We start from the raw sequence: 26,929 nt of genomic DNA, 5'->3' as shown, positions 1-26,929 counted from the left end.
ACCCATTCATATCCATCTGGGATCAAGCTGGCCTGTCTGAAGACTATAGATTGGAAGCTGGGGCTTATTATCCCGTTATCTTACATCTCTATCTGTCCGTATCGGGATTACTGACTCATTTCCTGTGCCCATTCTGAACTGTTTGTTTTGTTGGTACTTTTTATTTCGGCTTAACGCGCCACCCGTGACTTCTGGACCTCCGTCTGAGAATTGGTGGATATATATATTTATATATATATATATATATATGGGATGTTGACCACCAACCTTGACCAAGGGGCTGATTTGGGCTTTGCCGTTTAGATCAAATAGGTTGTTGTTTTTCTCTTCCTTTTCTTTTTTTATCTCCTGACGTGTTTTATCTTATCTTTGAAAGACTCCATTTGGTCTGGGAACCGCATTACAAGGCTGTGTACAAAGCCAAGCATGATTATTTATATATTTATGTGTTTATTTACTTACTACCTGGTGGGTGGAAGAAAGTTTCCTGTTGGCACAGGGAGCGGATGCTTAGCTCTGCGAATTACGTTTGAAGGCTGCGAGGATACCGTTCGTTGTTATGTCCATATTGACGTCCATTAATGTCCATTGCCCTTCGCATTAACTGATTCTGCGTTAAGTCCATGAAAAATCATGAATAATGTAAAACACTTATCACAAAGGGCCAGAGACAGAGGTCGTTCTTAAATCTGCTCTGCCCACTGAGTTAAGGCTCTGAAACACTTAGAATTTGCATTTCTCAACTTTAAATTGTACTTCGATTGTACTACTTGTACCACTTTCCCTGGATAAAGGACAAAATATGATCAGTAAATGAACAAACACACAATCAATTGTTTTTCCGACCAGTGATTCAGTGACTCATCGTTCCAGCTCTGCTGGGGCGTGTAATAGACTAAAAACGTCTGACTGACGTCCAGAGTTGAAAAAGCCGTGTTCTTGTGTGATCTTTAGAGTTCTCTGGAGAGATAGTGGCTCTGCTGATCCAGTCTGTGTGATGGAGGAGCTGGTCAGTGACCTTATCGCCGGCCACCAGGCCGTTTTTGTTCTGTTTCTTGCTGGCAAGGGTTTTATGAAACATAGAAGTCAAGAGTGGTCCACGTGTTATTCAGCAAAGTTTGTCGTCACCCGGACGACGATGACTTTGAAGTTTGACCGATAATAGCCCGAGGATTGGTTGTTCACGGCTTATGAGAGTGTTTTGTGAACAGATATTAAGAAAGAATGCATGAAAGAAAGACATTTAATAACATTCTTGAAAACAAATGAAGACAATTTCAACCCCAAGACATTTATTTAATGTCGCCAGAATAATTTATTCGGACAGTGCAAAACTATTTTGGTGATTATTATAATAAATCCTATTCGATCGTTAAAATAAATGGGCTTCTATAATGTATGTATTGACAAACAAGGCTGGTGGCAGAAGCTTAACTTTCTATTTTTGGCTCTAAGATTGTGTGTGTGTGTCTGTGTGTTTGGAAGGGGGGGGGGGGGTCCTACTAATCCACTCATGGCGCGACATGCACTTCAGTTATTTTTACTCGTCCATAGCCCCCCCCTGTATGATGATCTCTTTTCCCCCTCCTATGAACGCTGTTGTTTAAAGGCTCCATAGTGTGCCGTCATAGGATGAGCTGGGAATGGAAGAACGCAGATATTCACCTAGCCTCACACGACTATCTATATAGGAAGTGTGAACTATATCATAGAAGGGGTTGGGCTTGTGAACGGTTGGGAAAATGTTGTTATAAAAAGTAAGCAGGAGTTATAGTGCTACTTTTATATCTCTGGGAACTTTCTTTTTCCAAATGAACTTAGTGTTGCATTCTGGGATATTGCCAGGAGTTAGTGGATGATTGTGGAGGGATATTGTTCCAACTGGATGTGGAGACTCATGGGCTGTGAAGTTTGGATTCTGACATATTTCCCTGTTTGGTGGAATGTTCTACACTTTAACCTTCGAGTGCTATTCCCGGGACTCAGAGAGGCATCTTCAAAGGGCTCTGAGCAGTCTTAAAGCATCGCTTCAAACGATACCAAGCTCAGCCCACAATCGATTTCTTTCCTCTTGACTTTAGAACAACAAAATCGTTTTGATTAATATCTATAATTTATAATTAAATCAGGCTGGTCTGTTCACATGGGAATAGACACTGTTTCTGATCAGACCGTTTGACATTCACTGAATAATAAAGTACCTCTTCCATCCACGGCTTTTGGGCTCTAACCTTTAGATAACGGCCAACTCCAAGTTAAGTTCTATACTTTGTAATTAATTATTTATGTTTCACAGTTCAGCTGAATGTTGTTGTCGGAAAACTATTGTCGTCACAAGATAATAAATATTTCTGTAATATTTTTGGTTTCCTCTCTCTTTCATCCCTGGTGACTTCTCCCACTTCCTCCTCCTCCTCTCTCTCTCTCTCTCTCCCTTTCTCCCTTTCTCCCTCTCTATCTCTCTCCCTCTCTCTTTTCCCACTGCCCTCTCTCTTTCTCCTCCTCTCTCTCTCCCTCTCTCCCTCTCTCTCTCCCTCTCTCTCTCCCTCTCTCCCTCTCTCCCTCTCTCTCTCTCTCTCTCTCTCCCCCCTCCCTCTCTCTCTCTCTCTCTCCCTCTCTCTCTCTATCTCTCTCTCTCCCCCTCTCCCTCTCTCTCTCTCCCTCTCTCTCCCTCTCCCTCTCTCTCTCTCTCCCTCCCTCTCTCCCCCTCCCTCCCTCTCTCCCTCTCTCCCCTCCCTCTCTCTCTCTCTATCTCTCTCTCCCCCTCTCCCTCTCTCCCTCTCTCTCTCCCCCTCCATCCCTCTCCCCCCCCCTCCCTCTCTCCCTCTCTCCCCCTCCCTCCCTCCCCCCCTCCCTCCCTCTCTCTCTCTCGGGCCCCCAGCCTCCACCGAGGTGCTGTTCTCCTTCGACGTGGGCAACGGGCCCCTGGAGGTGCGGGTGCGGGCCCCCCGGCCGCTGGACGACGACCGGTGGCACCGCGTGCGGGCCGAGCGCAACGTGAAGGAGGCGTCGCTCAGCGTGGACGCGCTGCCCGTTGCTACGCGAGAGGCCCCCGACGACGGGCACGTCCACCTGCAGCTCAACAGCCTGCTCTTCATAGGTGAGCCGGGGGGGGGAGTGAGTCTCTGTGTGATGTCTTTGAACAGTGTGCACGAGTAACTATAGCTGTGAGGAATATCGATTCTTAACTGCGCTCCATCTGTCTTTCTTTCACCACATCCCCCTCTGTCTCTCGCCGACTACATCCATCTTTCTATCTGTCTTTCTCTCTATAAAACCATTTGTCTTTCTTTCTTTCTTTCTCTATATCCACCTCTCTGTCTCTCGCTGAATATATCCATCTTTCTATCTGTCTTTCTCTCTCTATATCAACCTCTCGATCTGGCTTTCTCTCTCTAAGTTCACTTTCTATCTGTCTTTCTCTCTCTAAATCCACTTTCTATCTGTCTTTCTCTCTAAATCCACTTTCTATCTGTCTTTCTCTCTCTATATCCACCTCTCTGTCTTTCTCTCTCTATATCCACTTTCTATCTGTCTTTTCCCCTCTCTATCAACTTTCTATCTTTCTTTCTCTCTCTATATCCACCTCTCTCTCTCTCTCTTTCTCTGTCTATACCACCTCTCTTTCCATCTCTCACTATATCCCCTCTATAGCATCGAAGCTGTCTCTCTCTGTTCCAATGGCTGCTTTCAAACTGTTGGTAAAAGGAGCTGAGTTCTTGTTTCCTACATAGTGAACTATAAACACACCAACACACACGCACATGTACTCTCACACACACACACACACACACACACACACACACACACACACACACACGGGCACACGCACATGCAAGCTTCACTGCAAAAACAAATCATTACTGCCATCCAGTTTCTCTCTCGCTCATTACCTTCCTCTCGCCTCTATGTAAACTGTCACTCTGAACACTGTGACCAAAGTAAAGACAAGATAATCTCTCAGTTATGTTATTATTATGCACCTTCATCAGTAGCCGTACCGGGGGGCTGGTTCACACGTCTTTAAAGCCTGGCACACTGTACGCCTGTTTTAATGTTTTGCAGTGCTTGTGCCTTGGGCCAGGTGCACTGATCTCTGAGTAGGTGTCTTCATCCCGTTTAAATGCTCAGCGAGAAAGATGGAAATCGGTGTGTGCAGAGATTTCCCCGAAATCCTCAAACTGTGTGTGGCACCACAACAGTTTAGGGCATCTGTTCATACACACTTATTGTCCTGAGATTGTGCTCACCTGAATGATCTAAGAGTTCACACCCTGTTATTCTCCAATCATGGTTGTAGGAACACCCATAATTACCTGTATTTCTAAATGAGACTGATTGCTCATTCAGAATCAGGAGTGTTTGTTTCATTCCTTTATGACAAAAGGGAAAGTACAAAAGGAGTCGATTGGTCTAAAAAGTGGATTTGTCTAAAATGATGCACCCATAAATAGATTGTGTCCATGCATAGTCTAGATAATGGGATTTAAATGACTTGTTGGAAAAGGATGGACCCTTTTCTGACTGGTTAACTGACACTCGGGATATGATTCACAAACTCTTCAGACATCAGTATGCAACCCTGGCCGATATAACCTGCTGTCCCATCTTGGAGTTGTGTTCTGAACCGATACTTCCAGCTCCGGAAACAACGGTCTAATGAAACATTGCGGGATAAGCATTTCTAAAACCAGTTGGCCAGTCTTTACAGCTGGCTTTAGCCATGTAATAAATGTCTTTGAGTCGATTCTGAAGCTGACATGGAGTCTCTCCTGGACTGACGTCTGGCTCCCAGAACCTTTGGCCATACACATCTTCCTTGATCTCATACTTAATGCGAATCGTTTGTTTCCCCAGGTCATAGTTCACCAACTCATTCATGTCCCCATGAATGTACATAAGCGCTCCTGGCAGCAACTGCGATACCCAATCTGTCTTCGGACACCTGTGGGCTGTGGCTACAGGCTCAAATGTCACTCGATATTGCTCAATATCATCCCCCTCTTCCGACTTGGGAATCGTAGCTCTAGACCAGACTCCGCCCTAAGCATTGCTAAGATGAGGAGGTGGGGATGGCGGTGTTGTCGTTGACCCAGTGGTGGTGGGGTTGGTGGTGGTGGCCAGGCCTTTCACAGCCTGGCTAGCAGCCGTCGCTCTCTCCCTGTCAGCCCGTTGCTTGTTAGTTTCCCTCAAAACATTGTCATAGTTGCCCATTTAGTTTGTTGTGCAATAATAATAACAACCCGAAAACAAACAGCCTCCTAGTGAGTCTGCACACGAGTATCTCTCTTGAATCTACAAGGAGGATGAGCTGCTTAAATACCCCACCGGACGCATCCCTTGATTATAATGATCCAATCTTGAATGAGAGCCCGAGGAGGCTAAGCAGACTGGAAATTATTATTCATCGCGCATAATCATTCAAAAGGCTAAATAGATGGATAAAGATAAAGGATAAATATATGTTAGATATTGGTCAGCTATTCCGTTTTAGCACAACCAAGGAAAGAACTAAATAGTAAACCCATGAATCTTTAAAAACAATAAACGGTATGCTAATACCAGTTGTTCTTTATTACCAAGAGGAGGAACATGATTACTGTATTGTTTTTTTGGTTGTTTAGAATAGGCCAGGTTTGAATAATGTCTGTTCCAAGTAATTAAATCAAAATAAATCAAAAAGTAAATAAAAATAATATTGTGCGTTCATTTTACTAATGGGGAGAAGGTCAGGTGGCGAGGTATGGAACCTTTTCAGAGTAAATATTATGGATGTCGTGTTTTATCAGTAAACAGCATGTCCGCAGGGAAACCCCACCAACGTACACTGATTACATTGGCCAGAGGCAGGAGAGTTGCGGTGAATATTAATGTGTTTACCCAACAAAGGCACGCAGATGACTTCCTGGCTTAGCCTTATATGGTAAACACCCTGTGTAGCTGTTAGTGTTTACCATGGGGTTGCTAGTATATCTAAACAGTGCTGAAAGGACTGGGCTTTTAGAAAGGGGCCATGCTAATGGTATCCTCCATGAAAGTGTGTGAGTGATGTCTGTACAGATCATCAGAGTATCCGAGATCCAAGAGTGTCTAGAATAGCTGAGATCTGATAAGGAGAGTTCAGCTTGTGTACTTTGCATGCAGGAGGGACCTGGACAGCTAGTGGGGTTATATTAGTGAGAGGACAGGTAGTTGGGTTATATTAGTGGAGGACAGGTAGTTGGGTTATATTAGTGGAGGACAGGTAGTTGGGTGATATTAGTGAAGGACAGGTAGTTGGGTGATATTAGTGGAGGACAGGTAGTTGGATGATATTAGTGAGAGAACAGGTAGTTGGGTGATAATAGTGGAGGACAGGTAGTTGGGTGATATTAGTGGAGGACAGGTAGTTGGGTGATATTAGTGGAGGACAGGTAGTTGGGTGATATTAGTGGAGGACAGGTAGTTGGGTGATATTAGTGGAGGACAGGTAGTTGGGTTACATTAGTGAGAGACTGGCTTGACAGGTAGTTGGGTTATATTAGTGAGGGACCCGCTTGGCAAATAGACTGTAGCGCTCTGTACAGTAATGTTTTTGTCAAATGGCCCTTGCCTCAGGCAAAAACCTGGTAACTCTACTTTTTTTTTCTTGTTTTACCATAGTTTCTCCAGTGTGCCCCACCGTAGCGTAGTGTTGGCAATAATAGAACGTGGTTAGGCCGCGGGTGGGATTGTGGTTTGAAAATTAAAATGGTTGAGAACTAATTACTGCTAATTACTATTATAATTAGAATTTGTTCACACCAAGTATTCCATCGTTTCAATTGAGAGGCATACCAATTTGAGATGCTCTAAATTTAGTAAATGAGTCTGGCGAGTCATTTTAATATATGAGAAACCATCGTGTTTTGTTGAAGCGAGCACGACTCGAGTCATGAGCAGCGAAGACATTTGTATGAACTCAGTGCTGATGCATAGATGGATATGACAGGGCCCCCCATTGTGTCGGGTTAATAATAAAACACGAGATTGACATAAAGGATGATTGCTTTATAATACATAACGCCGTTTGCATCAAGGCTCGTAGTGACACATTTGTCCGTTCTTTATGTGTCCATCGGAAAAAAGCTTTCGCATACGTTCAGAAGCCCCTTTTACACAGGCTCATTAGCCGTAATATAACGAGACATCAGGAGTCCTTTAATCATGCAACATGCTAAATAACCCAAAGAACAGTGTGTGCCATGCATGCATTGTGCTCTTACCCCGACTGACAAGACCAAGTACCGGCGCCGTGTCTCTCTGTGGCCGTCAGTGCAGAGAGAATTAAAAGAGGGCAGCCTTGCGTTTTCATGGAACCTTATACCGTCAGCGATCCAAGACCTCCCTTGTTATTGTTGACTCTACATTTACCGAGCACATCATCTGTGTACGTATCCACTGCTAGACGCCAGGTACGTCCTTTGATGCTCACTGCGTGTACAGCGTCCTTCTCGTTTCATTTAGTTCAACGGGTAGTTTTGAGCCCTATAGGGTCTGGGAGGTTGACGTCACACCACGCTTCAACGCTACGGTGACGGTGCCATGTTTAGAGGTCAATATCACTGTTGGGTCAATAGTACATTCCCCGCAGTAGAGGAGACAGCAGTTTCCTCCTTTCTCTCACTGCATTTCTAAAACTCTAGTGTTTCTTTTTTACAGATTAAAATACTACTCTCTGTTCCAAGTACTTATCATTTTTACGGTCGATTCCACCCTGACGCTCCTCAAACAGCAGCCTCCTCTATTGAAGGATTATACATGTCCGGTTTGGTGCTTCCGCCTCACAAAATGGTGCCAGGCACGGCGTAACTCCACATTCCCTGTATAAAAACACATGCAGTATCTCCACTTCAAAGTATCCTAGCATTAGGCCCCAACCTGCCACCGAGCGGTTAATGATTAATTAACTCGGGTGCTGCTGCGAGCACAGAGATGGCACATATGGATTCAAGCTGCTATTCCTCAGCGTTGTGAAAAGGTGAGAATACATAATTGATTGTTGTGCTATTTTTTCTCCACTTTCTGTGCAGCAAGATATACCGATCATACAGTGATTTCCATTTCCGCTAAGCCCTTCCATGGTTTATTCTTTGAGTCCGTCTGGCATTCTGATTGACACAGAGTGTTTTTGTCACTTCCTGGGATCCACGTTGTAGGTCTGACCTGACCATGATTGCAGTGATGATTTGTTTCTTTTGTTTTTAATTACTTTTGCAAATGTCGGCAAACATCACGTTTTTTCGTGTCTGGCTTAACTGTATTCACATCTCGACTCTTCCTCAGATCCTTCACTGCAGCCAGCCACATGAACCACACGAGTTTAAACTACGAGAATTTTCATGTGTTGCGTAGGACATTTTTTATAGTGTCCAATTTAAATATTCTATGCAATTTCATATCGAATCCCATCTCTGATAAAGGCTCCTCTGTCCCTGACTGCTTGTTAATAGCCGGTTCAGGTTTTCATATATATGGATATAAGCTTGCACCTAAACATAGAGGATCTGAGAGGCTGCCTTTACTGAAAAATACAGAGGCAGTCGCTCAGAGATTGATAACGTTGACAGCAACCTTCTGTCTCCCAACTCTGAGGACTGAGAATGATATATGCCTGTCAATCTGTAGCCCTTAATGATTGTGTGGGTGTGTGTGTGTGCTCTCAGACTTAAAACATGGTTGCTTCTGTATCACAACCTTGCAAACCAGTTGCTCTCAGGTGTGTTTGTTTAGGTGTGTGTGTCTGTATGGTGTGAGCACATATCACATATCAGTATGTCAGGCTCCTGACACCTTAAGTGGGTTTCACCGTTTCTGCTGCTGTGCTAAAGGAACTTAGTTGCATGTGAATGCACAATGAAATCTGCCACACTAATTAGGCGAGCCAACTGGAAACGTATGAAGGTGTTCAGTATGCGTTTCCTCACATCCGAGATATCCTGAAAACTGGATGAAAACACTGTCTCAGACAAGCAGTGAGAGTCAAAACCACTGAATGTGTTCTTTGTTGTTTATGCTTCGCTGCTATTTTCCTGTCAAATTGTACGGGGAAAAAAAAAGCGCGCAAAGAACAACGCAAGCCAGAGCGCTGACAAGACAATACGCGAATCGGCTGTCGAAGACGGCAGAACGGCAGAGAAAGAGCGGAGGGAGTGGGTGTGGTGGGCGAGACCCAGACACTCGCGTCGCCGGGAGACCGCCACGTGCTCTCTCTCGCTCCCTCGTCACATGACGTCGGGGCGGGGTGACAAATGTCCTCTGATGCAGAGGCCGTGGGGAGGTCATGTGTGAGGGCGGGGTCCCCCCGACAGTAGGCCAGAAAGGCATCGCAGCGTGGACAACGTCGCCCTTTTTAGGAGGACTGACGCGCGAGTCGACCCCGTCGTCGGAACGCTGGAGCGTGAGGTTTTATGGGTTCGATGGCTCCATTGTCTGGTGTACACGCGATCGATCTGCACCCGTCTGCGCCTTAATCACCCGCCTCCGTGCTCAGCGCCATCGCTCAGGCTAAGAGCATCTCGCACTCACGGGCTCAGACCTCCTGATATTAATGGAGCTGACGCGCGCAGACGTCTGGAGGAAAGGGGAAGGGTGTCTGTGTGCCTAAACGAGATAGCGTCGAATCGCTAACGCCCGGCTCCTCTTCTCGCCTTTCTCTCTCTCCCCTCCCCAGGGGGCACGGCGTCCCGGCAGAAGGGCTTCCGGGGCTGCATCCGGGCGCTGCGGCTGAACGAGGACGCCATGGACCTGGAGGGCAGGGCACGCATCACCCCGGAGGTCCGGCCCGGCTGCCCCGGACACTGCAGCAGCTACGGCTCCCTGTGCCGCAACCAGGGCCACTGTGTGGAGAGGAGCCGGGGCTTCACCTGCGGCTGTGGCCTGTCGGCCTACACTGGGGCCTTCTGTCATAGAGGTCACGCTGCTATACGTTACATACATTATATACCTAAGCAATATCACCTGAGAGGGAGCAATGTTGTCGCTCTATACCAGCGCTGCTGTGATTGGGCCAGAGGCACATTGCCACCCCGAGTGTGATATTGCTTTTATACAACAGTTATACTACTAAAATGTACTGTTAACAATAATAATCGACAATAGAGTGTGATTTGTTGGTTTATTTAATCATATAAACGAATGAAATTGCATCAGCCCACAAAAATAGATCCCCACTGAGCGGACTGTTGCCAAGCAACATGTAAACAAAACAACACCCAACAGTTTATGTCAGTTAAAGTCAGTCGGTTACAGCTGGAATGCGGAGTGATTTTGACAGCTGGTTTACAGTTTGGTGAGCAGTCCGAGTGGTGTTGGACGCTCACATCAGCGCCCCTGCAGAGCCCATGGAATGTCTCTTGTCCAATCAAATTACTCGCTCAGAACCACTGTTGTATACTGTGGACTATACACCTTCTGTCATAGAGGTAAAAGTATATGCTTTACATTATATACTGTCTACTATACATAGAGGTTAACCTATATATTATACACAAAACTATACATTATATACAATTCACTTTATACTATACATTATACTACACACAGGGGTGCACATAACTGGTACGCAAGTAGGCATGCGCGGCCATAACCAGGGATGCGTAACGTCACTTGTGCCACTACACAGTCCCTCCAGAAAAATGCGGCGTTTTTTTTGTGATTGTTGCGGCCAAAAATCCCTGATTATGCGGCACGTTTTCTTAAAAAGTGCGATGAAATATGCGGCATATTTATGCAATTTTATGCGATGATATTGCGGGAACTTGTAAAAAAATGTGGGAACTTGTGGAAAATGCAGCTTTCCGATGACGTTCACATCGCGTAATTGCGTCACTTCATAACGTTCCCATGGCAACAGGGGGAAATGGCTGTGTCACACCAAATTTGTACCGAGTGCCAAATTTGTACCGGGTACGTAATCCATACGTAATCCATTCCAAACCTGCCTGGCAACAGATGATCACGGATTAAATGACACCATTTTCAATCAACAATCATTATTATTCACGTTATCCCCATAGCATTAAGCTATTACTGTTTAAGGAAATAGATAAATACATTGATAATATGAATAAATACGTTTAAAATAAAGTAGATAAATAAAAAATAATATCCTTGATATAGTGTTTTTTTGGACTAATAAATGTAATTTGTAAAGTTAGGGCTATCTGTCTTGTCGCGCTCAATGATCGACTTCGCGAATGTTCTTGAACTCAATGAACGACTTCGCGAATGTTCTTGAACCTTCCTACGTCAATCGACGCGATCGTCCGCGATCATCTGTTGCCAGGCAGGTTTGGAATGGATTACGTATGGATTACGTACCAGGTACAAATTTGGCATCCGGTACAAATTTGGTGTGACAGCTGCTCTTGTGTGAAGTAAACGCAACGTTTTTCAACTTTCTGCTAAGATATATGTGACTTTTTTTGCAACGAAAATGCGGGGATTATGAAATCATGCAAGCCCCGCATATTTTGCATGGAAATCGGCAATTTATGCGGTGAAAGTGAGGCATATATTTATAAAATGCGGCCCCCGCATGAATATGCGTACTTTGGCTGATTATGCGTTGAATTATGCGATCGCATAATCGCGTTTTTCTGGAGGGACTGACTACAACGCTTTTGCGTAATTTACGGGAGATCGAAAAAAACGAAAACACTGACTACATTGAGCAGCCACTTGTGCGTTCGCCACCTTCAAAGAAAAGGCAAACAGAGCCGGAGCAGAAGAAAATAGTTTTTTTCCGAAAAGTGGCGCCAGGATGTGCCGTGGATCGGAACGAATGATAAGCGCAATGAAATGTGCGCTCATGTGCGCTGCGTGCGCTGTGCACCGCGCACACACTGGAGAACTGCGCAAAACCAGCTGGTCGCAACGTTCCTTTTGTGAGATAATCAAACGCTCCGTGGTCGAGCTGCTGCAGTTTGTTAAGAAAAAAGGTGACGCAAAAAACCTTTGTGAAACTGGGTACGTTTCATAAGATCAGATGTTACGTGTGGGCCATGTCTGGGGCGCGTACCAAACACCATCTCCTGGTAGTCAACTGAGTAACTCTATAAAACAGTTATGTTCACCCCTGACTATACATGATATACTGTGTGCTATACATCATAAAGTATATGTGAGACATCGGCGTTCAGACCTGGACTTTGTTACATGCTGCTTTCCCAGGTGCTTCCACCCACTCACACAACACAGTGAGTGGCCGCTTTATTCAAATGTTTATCATAAATCTCTTCCTACTTGTAATAAGAGGCTGGTAATTTGGTAACCAGTTGCAATGGTATTATCCCTTCCTGGCGATTTGTCATCCAGAGTAGTGTGTGTGTGTCTGTGTGTGTATTTGTTCTTGGCATGCTCCTCAATGGCGCTATCATAATTTCATAATTTCACTGAAACGGCACAATGCAAAAAAAACTTTATTTTGGTTTTGGGAAACTTGATTTCATTGACTTCATATGAAGTACCCCCATCTGTCAAAGCTGTTTGTCATTTAAGGGACTTGAGTGGAGTTGTGTTTCCCATGAGGCTATTATGTTTAACATAGAACCACCAACCGTTATACACTACAACTGTACACTGGACACGGCCTTCGGTCGTAGAAGTAACACAATACTATATAATATAGACTATACTATTTCAAATATAATATATAGTGTTTAATATACTCAATAGGATATATACTATGGACTATATGATATAGAGTCTATTGTGTATAGTCCATAGTGTACAGTATATATTTATATATATTTGCCTTCACCTCGAGAGTGTGGTGGGGGGGCGAGGTGAACCATAATCACGGCTTATTTACATCTCCACACAGACACTGTCATCCATCAACCGCAGGTCTTGGCAAAAACAGGCCAGAGCCCTTAAAGTGCAGTTTAACTATGACATCGCCCCAACACTCGGACTGCCCGCAGGCGATGCATCGAGTGACACTTCATCACTCCTCTTCTCCACCTTCATTGGATGGGAGCGCTGATTCACTGCCAGCGCCATCCCTCTGCCAGCAACCTCCCATTGTGGGCTGCACACTTAAACCCACTCCAGCACTCCAGCACACCAGCGGATCCGAGCACACCGCCACGGCTCCCACCACCTAGCATAAATATCTTCCAAGCTGCCACGGGGAAGATCAAGAGAGTCGGAGAGCAGAAGGGAAGAAGCAGAAGAAGAGGGATTTCGTTTGTTATTAAAAGTTTATTTGATGTCTCAAAAAGTGAATCATAACTCATAGCCGCGTTGTTTCTTTACCGGGTGACGGGAAGAAGGCGTCGTGCGTGGGCCATGGGTATGGTGGGTTCAGCCAGCACCTGGTGGCGCCCTGCTGAAGCGTCAGAGGAACAGCGGTGTGGTTGACATCGCTCTGGGAGAGAGTGTTTATAATTAGGAGGCGTGCGGTGTGGTTCCTCTCGGCTGTCAGCCAATGGAAGGACTTTGTCGGCTCACTAATTAGGCGGCGAGTGCGTATCACAGCTGCTGCTGACTCCTGACTTGTGCTAGGGGCACCTGACACTCTCCATCCGAGTTGCACACACGGTCATGGAAAAATAGACCATGTAGTGGGGGATAGGGTGGTACTTTATCATCCAACACAGGAAATCCCGAATGATCTATTTGCAATGTGAGCCAACTTCTGAATATACAGATTGTTTTCATCTTTTTTTCGCCTTTAAAGTTGAGATTTTCAAAGATAATAAAGGCTGAGCTCGAACTTCTCATACTCATGTCAACCTTTTTTCTCCATATCCAGAGGTGTCTGCCATCTTCAAGTCGACGACGTCAGCCCGCTATTCCTTCAGGGAGCCGTATGAGCAGAGCCGGAACGCCAGTGCCCTGTCCTCTTCCATCTACAGCGACGTCACGCTGCGGGGAGAAAACATCTCCCTGAGCTTCAGGACCAGGCAAAGTCCCGCCCTACTCCTCTACGTTTCCTCCTTCTACAAGGAGCATCTGGCCCTGCTGATCAACAAGCATGGTGAAGAGGGCTTTTACTTTGAGAGAGGGGCTTTTACTTTGATGAGGGGGCTAAAAGCACAATTATAGAGGTTCAGAGGCTATCTTCTATCTTTCTTTTTAATGCCACAGCAGTATGTAGTCTGATGACTGGAACAATTGAAAGTTGTACACTTTCAGTTGTGCAATAACCTATTGTTGTTGGACAGTCCGTTGTTAGCAACTTTGAATTAAATTAGAAGCTATGGTTTGCCTGATTTGTTGTGAATGTAATGTGCAGATTGAAGTGAGGAGAAAGGCCATATGCTAGACTAGTGTAAGTCCAGCAACCAAACTCTTATCTCTATCTGTACTTCAGGATTACAAACCTACTTGTTCGGCATCGGATCAGCAGGGCTCAAATTAATATTGTGTCTTCCTAGTGTTGTTGCAGAACAAACAAAAGGCTAAAATATTCATAATTATTGTCCATTTTAAGAGGATTATTACATTCACAGTGTTTGAAGGAATAATTAGTATGCGGTTCCTGATAATTTCACTTTGAAGAAGCAAAGATGCAACTTTGGTTAAAGCAAGGTTACATAAATAATTGTTTTTTTTCTGAACCAAACCTCTGCTCTGTAATTCTCCAAAAATTATACAACTTTAATTAGGTTTAGTCTCCTATTGTTGATGGTGAATTAGCGGTAATCCTCTTAATTCTCAAACCTTTGTTATTACAGCAGCAGCTACTTTGTAACAGGCTATGATTATAATGCAAGTCAAGGACATGTTCAGCCAGGAGAATGTACTTTCGGAACAAAAATACATTTGAATGAGTGGTGCTTGAGATTAAATGGTTCTCAAGCTGATGGGGTTAACATGTTAGTACAAGTAGACTCACAGTATGTACAACTAGTTCTAGTAAAGAGACAGTACATACAGCATAGTACCAGTGGAGGGCCAGTATGTACAGCACAGTATTAGTAAAGTAGCAGTATGTACAGCATAGTATTAGTAAAGTAGCAGTATGGACAGCATAGTATTAGTAAAGTAGCAGTATCTACAGCAGGGTATTAGAACAGCAGCAGTGTGTAAGCCCAGTATAAGTAAAGTAGCGGTATGTAAAGCATAGTATTAGTAAAGAAGCGGTATGTAAAGAATAGTATTAGTAAAGAGGCAGTATTACAGCAGAGTATTAGAAAAGAAGCAATATCTACAGCACAGTATTAGTAAAGTAGCAGTATGTAAAGCAGAGTATTAGTAAAGTAGCGATATGGACAGCAAAGTATTAGTAAAGAAGCAGTATCACAGCAGCGTATTAGTAAAGTAGGGGTACGCACGGCATAGTACGAATGAAGCAGCAGTGCTGAGCCGGTGTGTGTGTTGCGGTGTGTGTTGCTGTGTGTGTTGCGGTGTGTGTTGCGGTGTGTGTTGCGGTGTGTGTGCAGATAAGCTGGAGGTGCGGTACAAGCTGGACGGGGCCCGAGACGCTGAGGTGCTGAGGAGCAGGGTGAGGAACCTGGCCGACGGTCAGCTGCACACCCTCACCGTGCACAGACACGCGGACGCTGTGGCCCTGCAGGTAACACACACGCACGCACACACACGCACACGTTCATGCATACACACACACACACACATGTGCATGCACCCGGACACGCATGCAGACATACACTGCACACGCACGCACGCACGCACACACACACACACACACACACACACACACACCAAATCAGTCCTACATACTTAAGCCACACAAGCTTAAACTATGTTCAAATTGCCTTTCCTATATCACTAATATTAAAATGAATAGTGAGACAGAGACTGGGACACATTCTTACGGAAATAGAAATGTACGTGCCGCTCGATTCTACCGTTGGTAAACACACATGCACACTCACACAAACACGCACACCCTATCAAGTGCACACTCACACAAACACGCACACCCTATCACGTGCACACTCACACAAACACGCACACCCTATCAAGTGCACACTCACACAAACACGCACACCCTATCCGGGGCCACATGCGCATGCTGTCGCACTGTGTGTCAGTGGTCTGACGGCGTTGTTGAAGTGGGAGGCGGGGGGGGGGGGGGGGGGGGGGGGGGGGGGTGAAATGCTAACCGCTATTCTCCCCGCTGTCACACCCATGGCACCTCCACAATACAGCGCTCAGGAACAAAGCTAATCACAACTGAGCACAGCCAGTCACACACACACACATACACGCACGCACACACACACACACACACACACACACCCACACACACATCTCAGTACACGACTCAGCTTGGTTCATTATGCTGGTTTCGTGTCCATATTTTCATCTCCCATTTGTTTCGTTGACAGGTTATTCATCGCCTTCATTTGATAAATTGTGCAAAAAAAAAAAAAAAAAGGGATGTCTGTGCAATCTGTTTGTGAGACCGATGTGATTGCCTCGCGTGCTGTCCTATTGAATCAGTGGAGGGGCGGGAGGGACTCTGTGACTGCAGGGTCACAGCAGGGTTACGAGTTTGATAAGAGCGTGGCTGTCTGGAACACAAAGGCTAAGTCGTCATCGCCGTGGTTTCCATTAACGTCACGGGGCGGGATGAAGCGCGACACACTGGTGCTGACTGGAACCCATCTCAATACTAAACACATGTTTGTGTTCCGATGCGTTATGACTGTGACCTCTAAACTGAAAATAGTAACTTTGAAACTTGGACCTGGACAGACAATTAGGTTGGTTTGATTAGTTGGGGATCAAAATGAGGGGTTTTGAGGAGGGTGTTAAGTGCTGCTCTAATTAGAGACAGGAGTCATGAGGATCCTTATATTTACTGCTCCGTTAAATTGGTCTGCATGTCTGCATATGCAAACCTTTTCAGGTACCCACCAGTTTACACCTCTGTCCACCGCTGGGTTTAGTGAAGGACAGAGGGATAGAGGGATATACTCATTATTATATATTATATATATCTATAGTACATACAGGGAGTATATATATAAATCATTCTCTGTCTTTGTTATTGTGTTACTCGTCAGGTTCTTGTCCTGGTGTTTTAAAAGGAGATTTCCTCCTTTTGTAATGAACAATGAACGGCCTTGTGTCTGAATGGCGCTATATAAATAAACCTGCCATGCCTCGCAGTCTTGCTGCCGGGACTATTATCCGCAGCTCACAGGAAGTAAGAGAACGGAAATTGCGTTTCGATAGACCAGCCGAGCCATAATAATAGGCTCCTCCCACCGCACTCGCCACACTGACCGGAAATAAAAGGCTCCGTTGAGTCTCAATTCAGAAAGCCTTCAACACATCAACGTCTTTATGCCCCCCATCTCTCTCAAGAGGGGGATATCATATCTCCCGTTAACAAAAAGTCCCATTCCATAATCGACATGGCGACCCCCAAAGGCTTGTAGGTCATCACTGCAGCGCTCAACAATCAGAGACCTCCCTTATCTCGGCGGTGACGCTCCGGGGTCCCTCCGGGTCTTTCTCATTCACCTCTGGTTGGTCCACTCGGCTCGCACACTGGAGGACAAAGACAGACACAAGGGAAACGGGAAAGTAAAGGCAATGTTATTCCCTTTTAGTGTTTCCTCTTGAGTGATCCTTGAGCTCATCAGTGTTTGGTTGAGGTACCAACACCACCATCACCATCGCCACCATCACCGCCACCACCACCATCACCATTGCCACCATCACCGCCACCACCACCATCACCGCCACCACCACCCCCATCACCACCACCACCACCAGACCCCACCAGCACCACCCCTCACTCATTCAGCAATAGTTTCTAGATTCACATTTCACAGGATGTTTTACAATACTACCGGCTCCACGACGGACAGTGACACCATTTCCTAGAGGGCACAGTGCCTTTGACCTCTGTCAATGCTCGTCACTTCAGTGCAAAGATACTCTGGTGTTACGCCAGATCCGAACCCACACCGGGCATCCAGACTGGGTACCTGAAAGCAACTGCTGTGTCTTCTGCATTCTCCAGGTCTGCGTCTGGCGGTCTTGTTTCCCCTTATGTGTGTGTGTAGGGTTTTATATGAGCAGGGCCCGCAGCAGACTGTACAGGTTGTTAAGGTGAACTCAGGTGACCAGGCTAAAGGATCAGGTTTCGTATTCCACTGCCCATCGGTGTTCTGCCGCTGAATGCACAATGTTGCATGTGAAATGGATATTGAATATTAAACGGACCCAGGGCTCCGCTCATGCATCACTGATTTTATTTCATCCATTTCCCCCTGCTAGTGTGCGAGGGGCCAGAGCGCAGGGCCAATCAGCGGGTCATAGGGGCCACGGGTCGCGGTTTTAATAACATGGCCACATGGGGGCCTAGATTGTTTTCCCACACACCAAATAAGATGCGCTCCTCAGGAAGCAACAATCTGCCCATTGGACGATGGTGTACTGGTAATGGTTCCCAGCGTGTTCCCAGCACAGCACTGGCAGTGCAATGACAGGTGTTTTTTGGTTCAGCCACAGCAAGGCAAGTTAAGGGAACCAATCCTTTGGCTTGTGGCAGTGGCACAGCACCACACTGGTATCTACCGGAAAGTCACCTTTGATGTTGGGAGCAAAGGGGGACTTTTATATGTCGCGAAGCGTTCTACTGGTTTTATTCTAGAAAGTTTATTTTATTTGGAAGAAAGCCCCTTTGAGACCAAGGTCTCTTTTTTAATGTCGTAGTGAGAACTAGGATTACAAAAGGATAAGACCACAATACATAATGAAATACATCCATTACGACAATGACCCTTTTTGGTGAAAAACTCAATAGTTGTTGTACCTGTAGTTCAATATACAATCAAGGAAAAACATGTTTGCCTAAAGCATAATCATTATGAAGTGATTGTATTCTCTGCGATCACGCAATCTGCTGAATAGAATATTCTGCATAAATGTAATTTTTTCTATTATCCGTTTGTGCTGTTTTGCTCATAGGTTGACCAGAACCCCAGAGAAGACTTCAACCTGACAGCTGATGGGGAATTCAACACCATCAAGGCCTTAGTCCTGGGCAGAGTCTCCGGTTAGTACAAGGTCTGAGTCATCGGACTTACAGGGATTCAAAGCACTCTGTGAATTATTAAACAGACATGCACACACACACGTACAGACATACACTTGGCAGAGCGTTATCAACCTGTCAAACATTGTGCGGACGTCATAATGGAATCTTAAAGGGATAGATAATGTTTCGGCGGACCGGACGTCAACATCATTCAAGTCGTCTAAATAAAAGCACTTCAACCGTCTAAGATGTAAATGAGCAACTGCTGTAGGAGAACAACAGAGTAAAGTGGGATTTCTTTTCACTGGTTCCTCACTCCCACGAGAGTAATCACGTTACACTTAAAATTCTGTGCAGGGATTTCCCCGATGTGCTGAAGGACTTAAAAGTCAAATGCGATGCAAACTGAAGTGTGAATATGGCGCTAGGCCGCCATCAATCTCCTCTATAATGTATGACTGGGTCGCTGTCAGCGCCTTTGCCGTTGCCATATACGTGTTCCTTTGTCGATTGCGATACAAATGCATATTGCAGAGCGACGTTAAAGTCATTCAATGGGCCACAATTCGGTTAATCGGTACATCGTAGCATGTTGGTAACAATGAAAATTTCTGCATGCTGAAACAGATAACGCAGACGAAACAGACGAGTGGTTGTAACTGCCGCAGCAGTTGCAGAATTCAGTTGTGTCCTTGTGTGTTATTGTTTGTCAAGTGAGGCTGGAGAATTCGATTCCTTTAATGATGTCCGATATTTAAACCTTTAAGCATAAATCTTCCAATTGGCTTATTCCAGGTCAGTCACACAACCATCTTCACATGTACTTTTTGTTACTCAGTGTTGGATTGTTTCTCTTTAAAGCGAGTCTGTTGTGTCTTTCTAGTTGACCCTAGAGAGGAGCGAAAATATAGCCCAAAAAGCGAGAGTAGACCCTTCCAGGCGGTTTGGTTTGTTAACGAGCCCCTCAGACAACCTTCTTCAGTCTGCACCGAGGAGACGAACGTCGCTACTGAGCAACCTTCTCCTCAAGGATTTTCTCTTCGCTGTTGAATAATATATCCCTTATATTGATGCGGTCTCATCTGGCTGGGCTGAAGGCAAAATAAGCCACTTCTCCCCTGTTGATGGTCGTAATTACAGTCGGCACGCATCCGTTGTCCTTGTTGGGGGAGACATTAAAAACAGCAGTGAGTGGCTGGTGCACCTGCTCCTTTAGAGCCTCTTCCAACTAAGGAAACCTGGTCCCACTCTGAGGAGCCGTTCTGGGGTAGCACCATCGCCTGCACCCTGCTTCTCTTCTAGTGGGACATGTTCCGGAGCCACACTGTGAACACAATGGCCCAAACAGGTCCAAATGAGGAATTTATACAATACAGTCTAACTGCTGCTTTCTTAAATGGATAAATCATCACTATACCAGTACCAGGTGCCTTTTCACTTTAAAATAGATCTGAGCTAAAAAGTTTCCTATCCGTTCCAATCCATCTAGGGAATTGTCAGTCTGGTCCACTTTTGAACTTCCCCGAACTGCCTGCCCCCTTGCCGCTGGTTGAAAATGTCAGACGACAGTAACTGTCATCTGAAAATGAAATAGCTATAACTGTAGCTACAACTCACTCCAGTGTAAGTACCTAGGGTGAGTTGCACCTGGGAAAACGTACATTGTGCAGGCAGAACACTATTCCTGATACTTAATCCAGTTCTTTAGTTTCCCCATGCCTCTAAATGGTATACCGGTTGATGTATTTACTTAAAGTGATAAAACCAGTATATATTTTGTGTGTCACTGCTGCCAATCAGCCTCAATTAGAACTAGGCCACTCCCAGATGTCACATGACTTGCTGATCCATTCACTGGACTTGAAACCAAAGAACCCAGTACAATGCTTTTGCTTTCCTTGTGTGCTGATAGAGAGGTGTTTCTGTATAGACTATATTTACTTTATTCTGATAAACTAGTGTGAGTTCAGCACTGCAGACTTACAGGCTCAAAGTAGATGACATGGCTACTCAAATTGTTTTAACATGATCAGGACACGGGGAGTAAACTATTTGACAGGGTCAGTGTTCCCAGGCCTTGTTTGGTGTAGAGTGGTGTATTTACTAGAAGTCCAAAATGTATCTCTCTCTACTCTCACCGACTTTCTCTCGCTCAGAACAGACCGACAGACTTCCTGCCCAGTTATATATCACAAAGTGGACTCACAAAACTGAGCAATTACCGGCCTGCGTGTGTGTGTGAGAGACACAGAGCCTTATGATGGGGATGTGTATAATTGCTGTAGCCTGTAATGAAGAGTGAAACTGATCGACATGTGCTGATAATGTGGTTGATGTACTTGCCTGGTGGAATGACAAACACTTGGAATCAAATCAATAACACTCAATCTACAGTCATTACTGTGTGTGTGTGTGTGTGTGTGTGTTTGTGTGTGCATGCATGCGTGCGTGAATGCGTGGGTGTGAGGCTTTTTAATTGAAAAGGACAGGGGAGTTGAGGCTTGTCAGCATTGCTCTCCTACATCCACTGACTGACTGTTAGGTTAATGGATATACTTTAGTCCATAACTTTATGGTATCACTTGTGAAATCTTAAATACAACCCCGAGCCACTGTCCTGTCATTGCTAGATAATAGAAAACCCCAGACAAAAAAACAGAATCAATAAGGCAATCCGTAAATAACAGAAGGATTGTTTTTGTTCTAGAAGGGTGACTCACCGATAACGGGGCGCTTGGCAATAACGGAAGAGTCACTCCCTGGATGACTGCAACCGACACACTGGTCTCGGTGGATCCCAAAAAGTTGCTGTTCAGGCTGCCAGCAAGCAGCTCCTGCTCACCCCACTTTGTTCTGATTAAATTGTGTTGTGATTGAGTCTCATGTTTCTCATGCATTCTTATTTAAAGCAATTGCCGGTAGTCGAACAAGACTCAACCCGAAGCACAATTTAGTCAAAACAAATTGGCCTGAGACAAGGATTGCTGATTGTAGCTTTAATGGTTAAAGTTTACAATTCAAACTTAGTTTAGATGAGCAACAACAACAAGCGACAGTGGCGATTACAGAGACAGAACTCTCCATGTAATTCGGTTTGATGTGTGGCAGTGCCGAGGTCGGATATTCAAGTATTCATATATTTGTTCTAAAGTTTCAGGGGTTTTTTTAAGAAAAAAAAGATACACCTAAAAAGGGAATTTATAATTTTGTTTCATGCCTTTGCATCTTTGGGAACCGCAGGTAGAAGCTTAGGTTCTATTTCGTCTGAAAATCTCAATGACATCCCAGGGACAAAAGAAATAAATATTTAAGTGCGTGAGACCTCCTCCATGCATGGCCAGGCATGGCATGAGTGATCATTGAGGTAGGCCTATTCTCAAACTAGGGGAGAAGTGTGTTTGGAAACCTTGAGGCTACACTGAGTCTCTTCCATAACAGGGCCCATGAGTGGATCCGCAAGCCGTTGGCGTCCACGCATGCAATCCTACGGGATATTGTAATTTAGCATTTTGCATCATTAAAATAACACTGGAGAAAAAAACGTCACGTTGAGAACAACACAATTCTCTCAGTGGCACAGATTCAGGGAGGCAAAGATGCACACACTATGAATTTACTTTTTCTACTTCTTCTCTTCTGAGGAGAAGAGAATATTTGAATATTCGTTCAGAAAACCTAACCATTGTCCGAAGCTTGAGGCCATGTACCTAGGCTCGCCCGTGTGTTGTCACTCTTCCTCCACTCCTGACTCACACAGGATACGAAACACGCTACCCGCTCCTAGCTCAGAGTTCGCTAATGCATTTAAATAGCATCGTTGCCCTTTCGTAGATTCATTGTGCCGTGAAATGACTTGTTTACTCATTAGTGTTAAACTTAATTGTAACTGTTATTTTGTTCCCCTTATTTTAAAAGGCTGTCTCCTTTACCCCCCACATTAACCTGCTCTTTGGCTGTTTGGCGATTACGGATTTGGTGGTATTACAGGAATAACAATCCTGCGAGTAATCGGTGGTAATTTAATTACTATAAATCACAGCGTTTTCTCTCTCTCTCTCTCTCGCTCTCGCGCTCTCTCTTCCCCCCCCCCCCCCCCCCCCCCCCCCCCCAGAGTCTGATGAGTTGGATCCTGAGCTGGCTCGCCTTGCCTCGCTGGGCTTCACCGGCTGTCTGTCGGTGGTTCAGTTCAACTCCATCAGTCCGCTCAAAGCTGCGCTGCTCCACCCGGACACCAGCCCTGTGGCCATCAGCGGCCCATTGGTCCAGTCCCAGTGCGGCTCCTCAGCCCCGACCAATGGCGACGCTGCGGAGAACACACACCACCTATCAGGTAAGAGGGTGGAGTTAATATGGTGTTCTTAGCATTGTTCAATTGTATTTATGAAAATCTGTTTTTCAAACCTGATCTAGATGTTTTCCAGAGTATCTCTTTTTTCCGAAGTAAAATATTTCTAGTCCTGTCAGTTGAAAACATTTCCCCATGCAGTTCTAGATGGTTCTTTAAAAACAATTATTGCATTGATGTTAGCCTTGTTTTTTTATTTCTTTTATGCCACCATTCCATCGATGGTGATGGGCTCATTAGGTACAGAGGCAAGCCTTGTTTGGGATAAGGACAAAAATAATTAGGCAGAGTCAATCATTGTGGAAGGCAGTTTCCACTTAGTTTCATATCCCCTGGTGGCGTGTAGCTTGGAGCCTCCTTACGAGAGCCATTTGGACCAGTGCTGGTGTATCTAATGGGCCCCTTCAGCCCTGATGGGGGAGGCTCCGACACGGTTTCTCTGTTGTCCTCAAATTTCTTAACTTCTCTGGCTTCTTTCTTTCCCCCCCCCCTCTGTTTTTCATTGCCCTTGATATTCTTCTGCCATTTTATTTTTCAATTTATTTTGGTGATTCTCTTCTGTATCTTTTCCATTCTTCTTCTTCTTCTTCGTCATCCTCTCTGCCTGAACCCCCTCTCTTGCTCATGGTAGACCAGTCCGGTTCTGTGAATACAGGTCAACCTTTAGTCAATTCCGTCCGGACTGACTCTGCCCTGATTGGAGGTACAGTAACCAACGCGTTTTGCATCATTGTTTCCTTGACGACAGTCAGTGCAAACGGTTTAGCATTTTCCTCCCTGCTGATTATATATGCATCCCCCATTAAACTAACTAACCAGAGTTCACACCGATTGCACCAATTAATGACTTGCCATTTAGCTATATGAGTTGGTCACTAACAAATGACGCCGCTTTACATTTCGCAGCCTTATATAAGTAACCTGGAAACATTAAGTAACCAAGCAAGCGAAAGTAAATAAATGGCACCCAGTCGTGGATTATAATAACATAATAATATACATTTAAAAAAGATGACCTTCTTTGCTGTTGTGTACCACGCCCAAAGTAGCATAATGTTCTAATGTTTAATGCCAATGCTTTCTCCATCGCCCTCCTCACGGGAACATGAACAGCAGCAGAACAAAGTGGTTAAGATCCCGTAGCACAAGTCTATGCAAACTTTTTGATTTCCGTGTGGAATTCAGTGTGACACGCCAGGTGTGGAAAAAGGTGTTTATTCATGGTTTAACATATTTAAAAGTACCCAAAAACAAACCCTTTTAATTGCTGTAAGCAAAACAATCGGGCTGTTGATCAAGACTGACTTCCTGGAAATGACTCACACACGCGTTCTCTGCACCCCCCCCCAGAGCTCTCCTTGCCTCCTCCAATTTGGCTCTTTTTAAAATGTTGGGAGAGTGAACTCAAGCATTGACAGCGTCGTGTTTCATCTTCCTGCAAATCTTGTCTGAAGAGTTGAAAACCAATACCCCACGGCCATGATAGTTTTGAATTTCGATTTGAACCCAATTTACTAATTCATCATTTTCCTATTGACATTTTGAAAGAACCCCCAACTTTCGCCTATTTCTGTACACTTTCAACGTTCAAAGAGAATATGAAAACTGATTAAACTTCTCCCCCGCTCTGTCGTGAGCAGGCGTGATCGCGGTGGTCGCCTTCCTGACGGCGTTGGGGCTGGCTGTCGTGGCCGTGTTCCTCTACAGGAGGAAGGAAACCTACGGCAACCCGGAGGTTAAGGGAACCAAACCCGAGGACAGCCCAGAGGTTCCCTTCAACGCCCAGCACGACTCGCACAACATTCCCAGTGAAACCGCCAAGGAGTTCTTCATCTAACTGGGAGTTCTTCATCTCCCAGTGGTACAAAACTGTTGAGAAATAAGACAAGGGTGCCCAGCCACACCTACGTTTTTTTTTTGTTTTGTTTTGTGGCGGCACAGATCCAGATGTTTAAACAAGATGCCGTCCCTGAAGGAGATCCGCCCTTCATCGTCTTCAGTTGTTTACATGTCAAAAGTGTACATATCGTTGCAAACTATAGCGAAAGTGTTAGACTCAAAACAGGTGTTGATGTTCCCGTTTCTGAAACTGTACATATTTATATTGTAAATATTTTATTAATGTCTTTATAACAAGATGTGTCTTATTTCTCGCTGTCATAATGAAATGTTGCATATGTATAACGGTATTTTTAAGAAAGTGGCGTTCAAAAAAAAAGGGGGTATTGTTCTAGAGGGAGTCTGTGTTCAGAAATGGATTCATTCATAAAAATTTCCCAAAAGAAAGAAAGTCGAAGGCTGGTTTGATTCGTAATCGAGGTTGTCCCGGCCACGAGCGGAAGCGATCGAACGCTTCTTCACTCACCGCGTTTCCTTCTTTCATTCGGGAACATCTGTTAGTGAGTAAATATTTACCGCCAGCACTTAGGCAGAGTTTACTTCAAACGCTTTCTCTCGCGGCACTTTATAATACAATTGCTTTAAAGTGTGTCTAACGCAGCTGCCAACCACCTGCAGGGAGCCCCAGTTGTCAGGCTCCCTGAAAGCGTTTGAACGGTATTGCTTTTAACAGTGAGACGCGACGGCTGGCTGCGGCGCCCTGCCTCCTCCAGGGGTGCCGCCTCGACGTGACATTAAATGGGCTTTTGAAGTGTTAACATCCATAATGGTTTGATAGGTGGACCGCTTCCCGTGGAAGGCGGATTATGAGACGTTTTAGCCGCCGTGACTTCAAAGTGAGAAGATTTTTCCCAAATTTGCTGTCCTTAAATCTCTTCATCTGTGAACGATGGTGCGGAGGGCCAGCAGCTGTTTATCAAGCGGCATACATCACCGTATCTCGGCTTGGATCCAGATGGGAAAGGAACGGAGAAAAAGTTAATGAGGGGTAGAAGAAAAAAAAAAATCCGTACACCACATAAATCTCGTTGTTTGTTCTTGTGGCTATTGCACGCCATAAGTCAGCCGTTTGTTTTGTTGTTCACTGACTCGGCTGGATTGATTCTCCTCAACCGTGGGGGAAGTTGGAAAGGTTGCTTCCACAGCCCCAAACATTCTTTAAAAGTCACCAGAGCTGGAGGTGTGGGAGAAGCTGTCGTCAAAAAACTCTCCGTCCAAACCCCCGGGTCACCAGAAACGGGAGCCTCTGCTCTCCCACAACACATGAGCTTTAAAATGTGCTTCGAGGCAAAGTTGGCAGTTCACTGGAACATAACAGTAGTTGCAGTGCATTTTATGGCAGCTCTTGCATACATGGCAGGGGTAATTCTAATCCTATTTTAGGTAGAGGAGAAAGACAATCCGATATTATCACTTGATAATGTGCACCGCTTCGGGCTATGGCTGCTGTTGGTAAAGGCTTTTCTATAAAAAAGAAAGTGCAGCAGTATCATCTTATGTGTTTCAACTGGGATGTAGACCTGTGTTACGTTTCTGTCAACGCTACAGTTTGAATTCAACACTCAAAGATAATGTGGTGGCACTAACGATGCTGGTGTGTTAAGTGTTGTAGAATGACATGCCAGAGGAAAGGATAGGCTAGAACTGGTCTGGATGCTCGCATGTTTGGGTTAATTGAAGATAATAAAAAACATTAT

At 45.0% G+C, this 26,929-nt stretch overlaps 1 protein-coding gene across 1 annotated transcript in view; it reads left to right on the top strand.

Annotated features, from left to right (window-relative positions):
- cntnap3 (contactin associated protein family member 3) overlaps positions 1 to 25,170 on the top strand; it is a gene marked incomplete at both ends in the record, with an annotated part of 104,580 nt that extends 79,410 nt beyond the window's left edge. The window contains 8 exons of the mRNA XM_079751535.1: positions 2,882 to 3,100; positions 9,692 to 9,931; positions 13,778 to 14,002; positions 15,411 to 15,544; positions 18,919 to 19,006; positions 23,100 to 23,318; positions 23,965 to 24,036; positions 24,974 to 25,170. Coding sequence (XP_079607661.1) covers positions 2,882 to 3,100; positions 9,692 to 9,931; positions 13,778 to 14,002; positions 15,411 to 15,544; positions 18,919 to 19,006; positions 23,100 to 23,318; positions 23,965 to 24,036; positions 24,974 to 25,170 — 1,394 coding nt within the window. The remainder of the gene's footprint in view (positions 1 to 2,881; positions 3,101 to 9,691; positions 9,932 to 13,777; positions 14,003 to 15,410; positions 15,545 to 18,918; positions 19,007 to 23,099; positions 23,319 to 23,964; positions 24,037 to 24,973) is intronic.
- Positions 25,171 to 26,929: the final 1,759 nt, after the last annotated feature.

This window comes from Pollachius pollachius (genome assembly GCF_949987615.1).
Source record: "Pollachius pollachius genome assembly, chromosome: 14".
Taxonomy (NCBI): Eukaryota; Metazoa; Chordata; class Actinopteri; order Gadiformes; family Gadidae; genus Pollachius; species Pollachius pollachius.
This window is presented reverse-complemented; position numbering and strand designations above follow the sequence as displayed.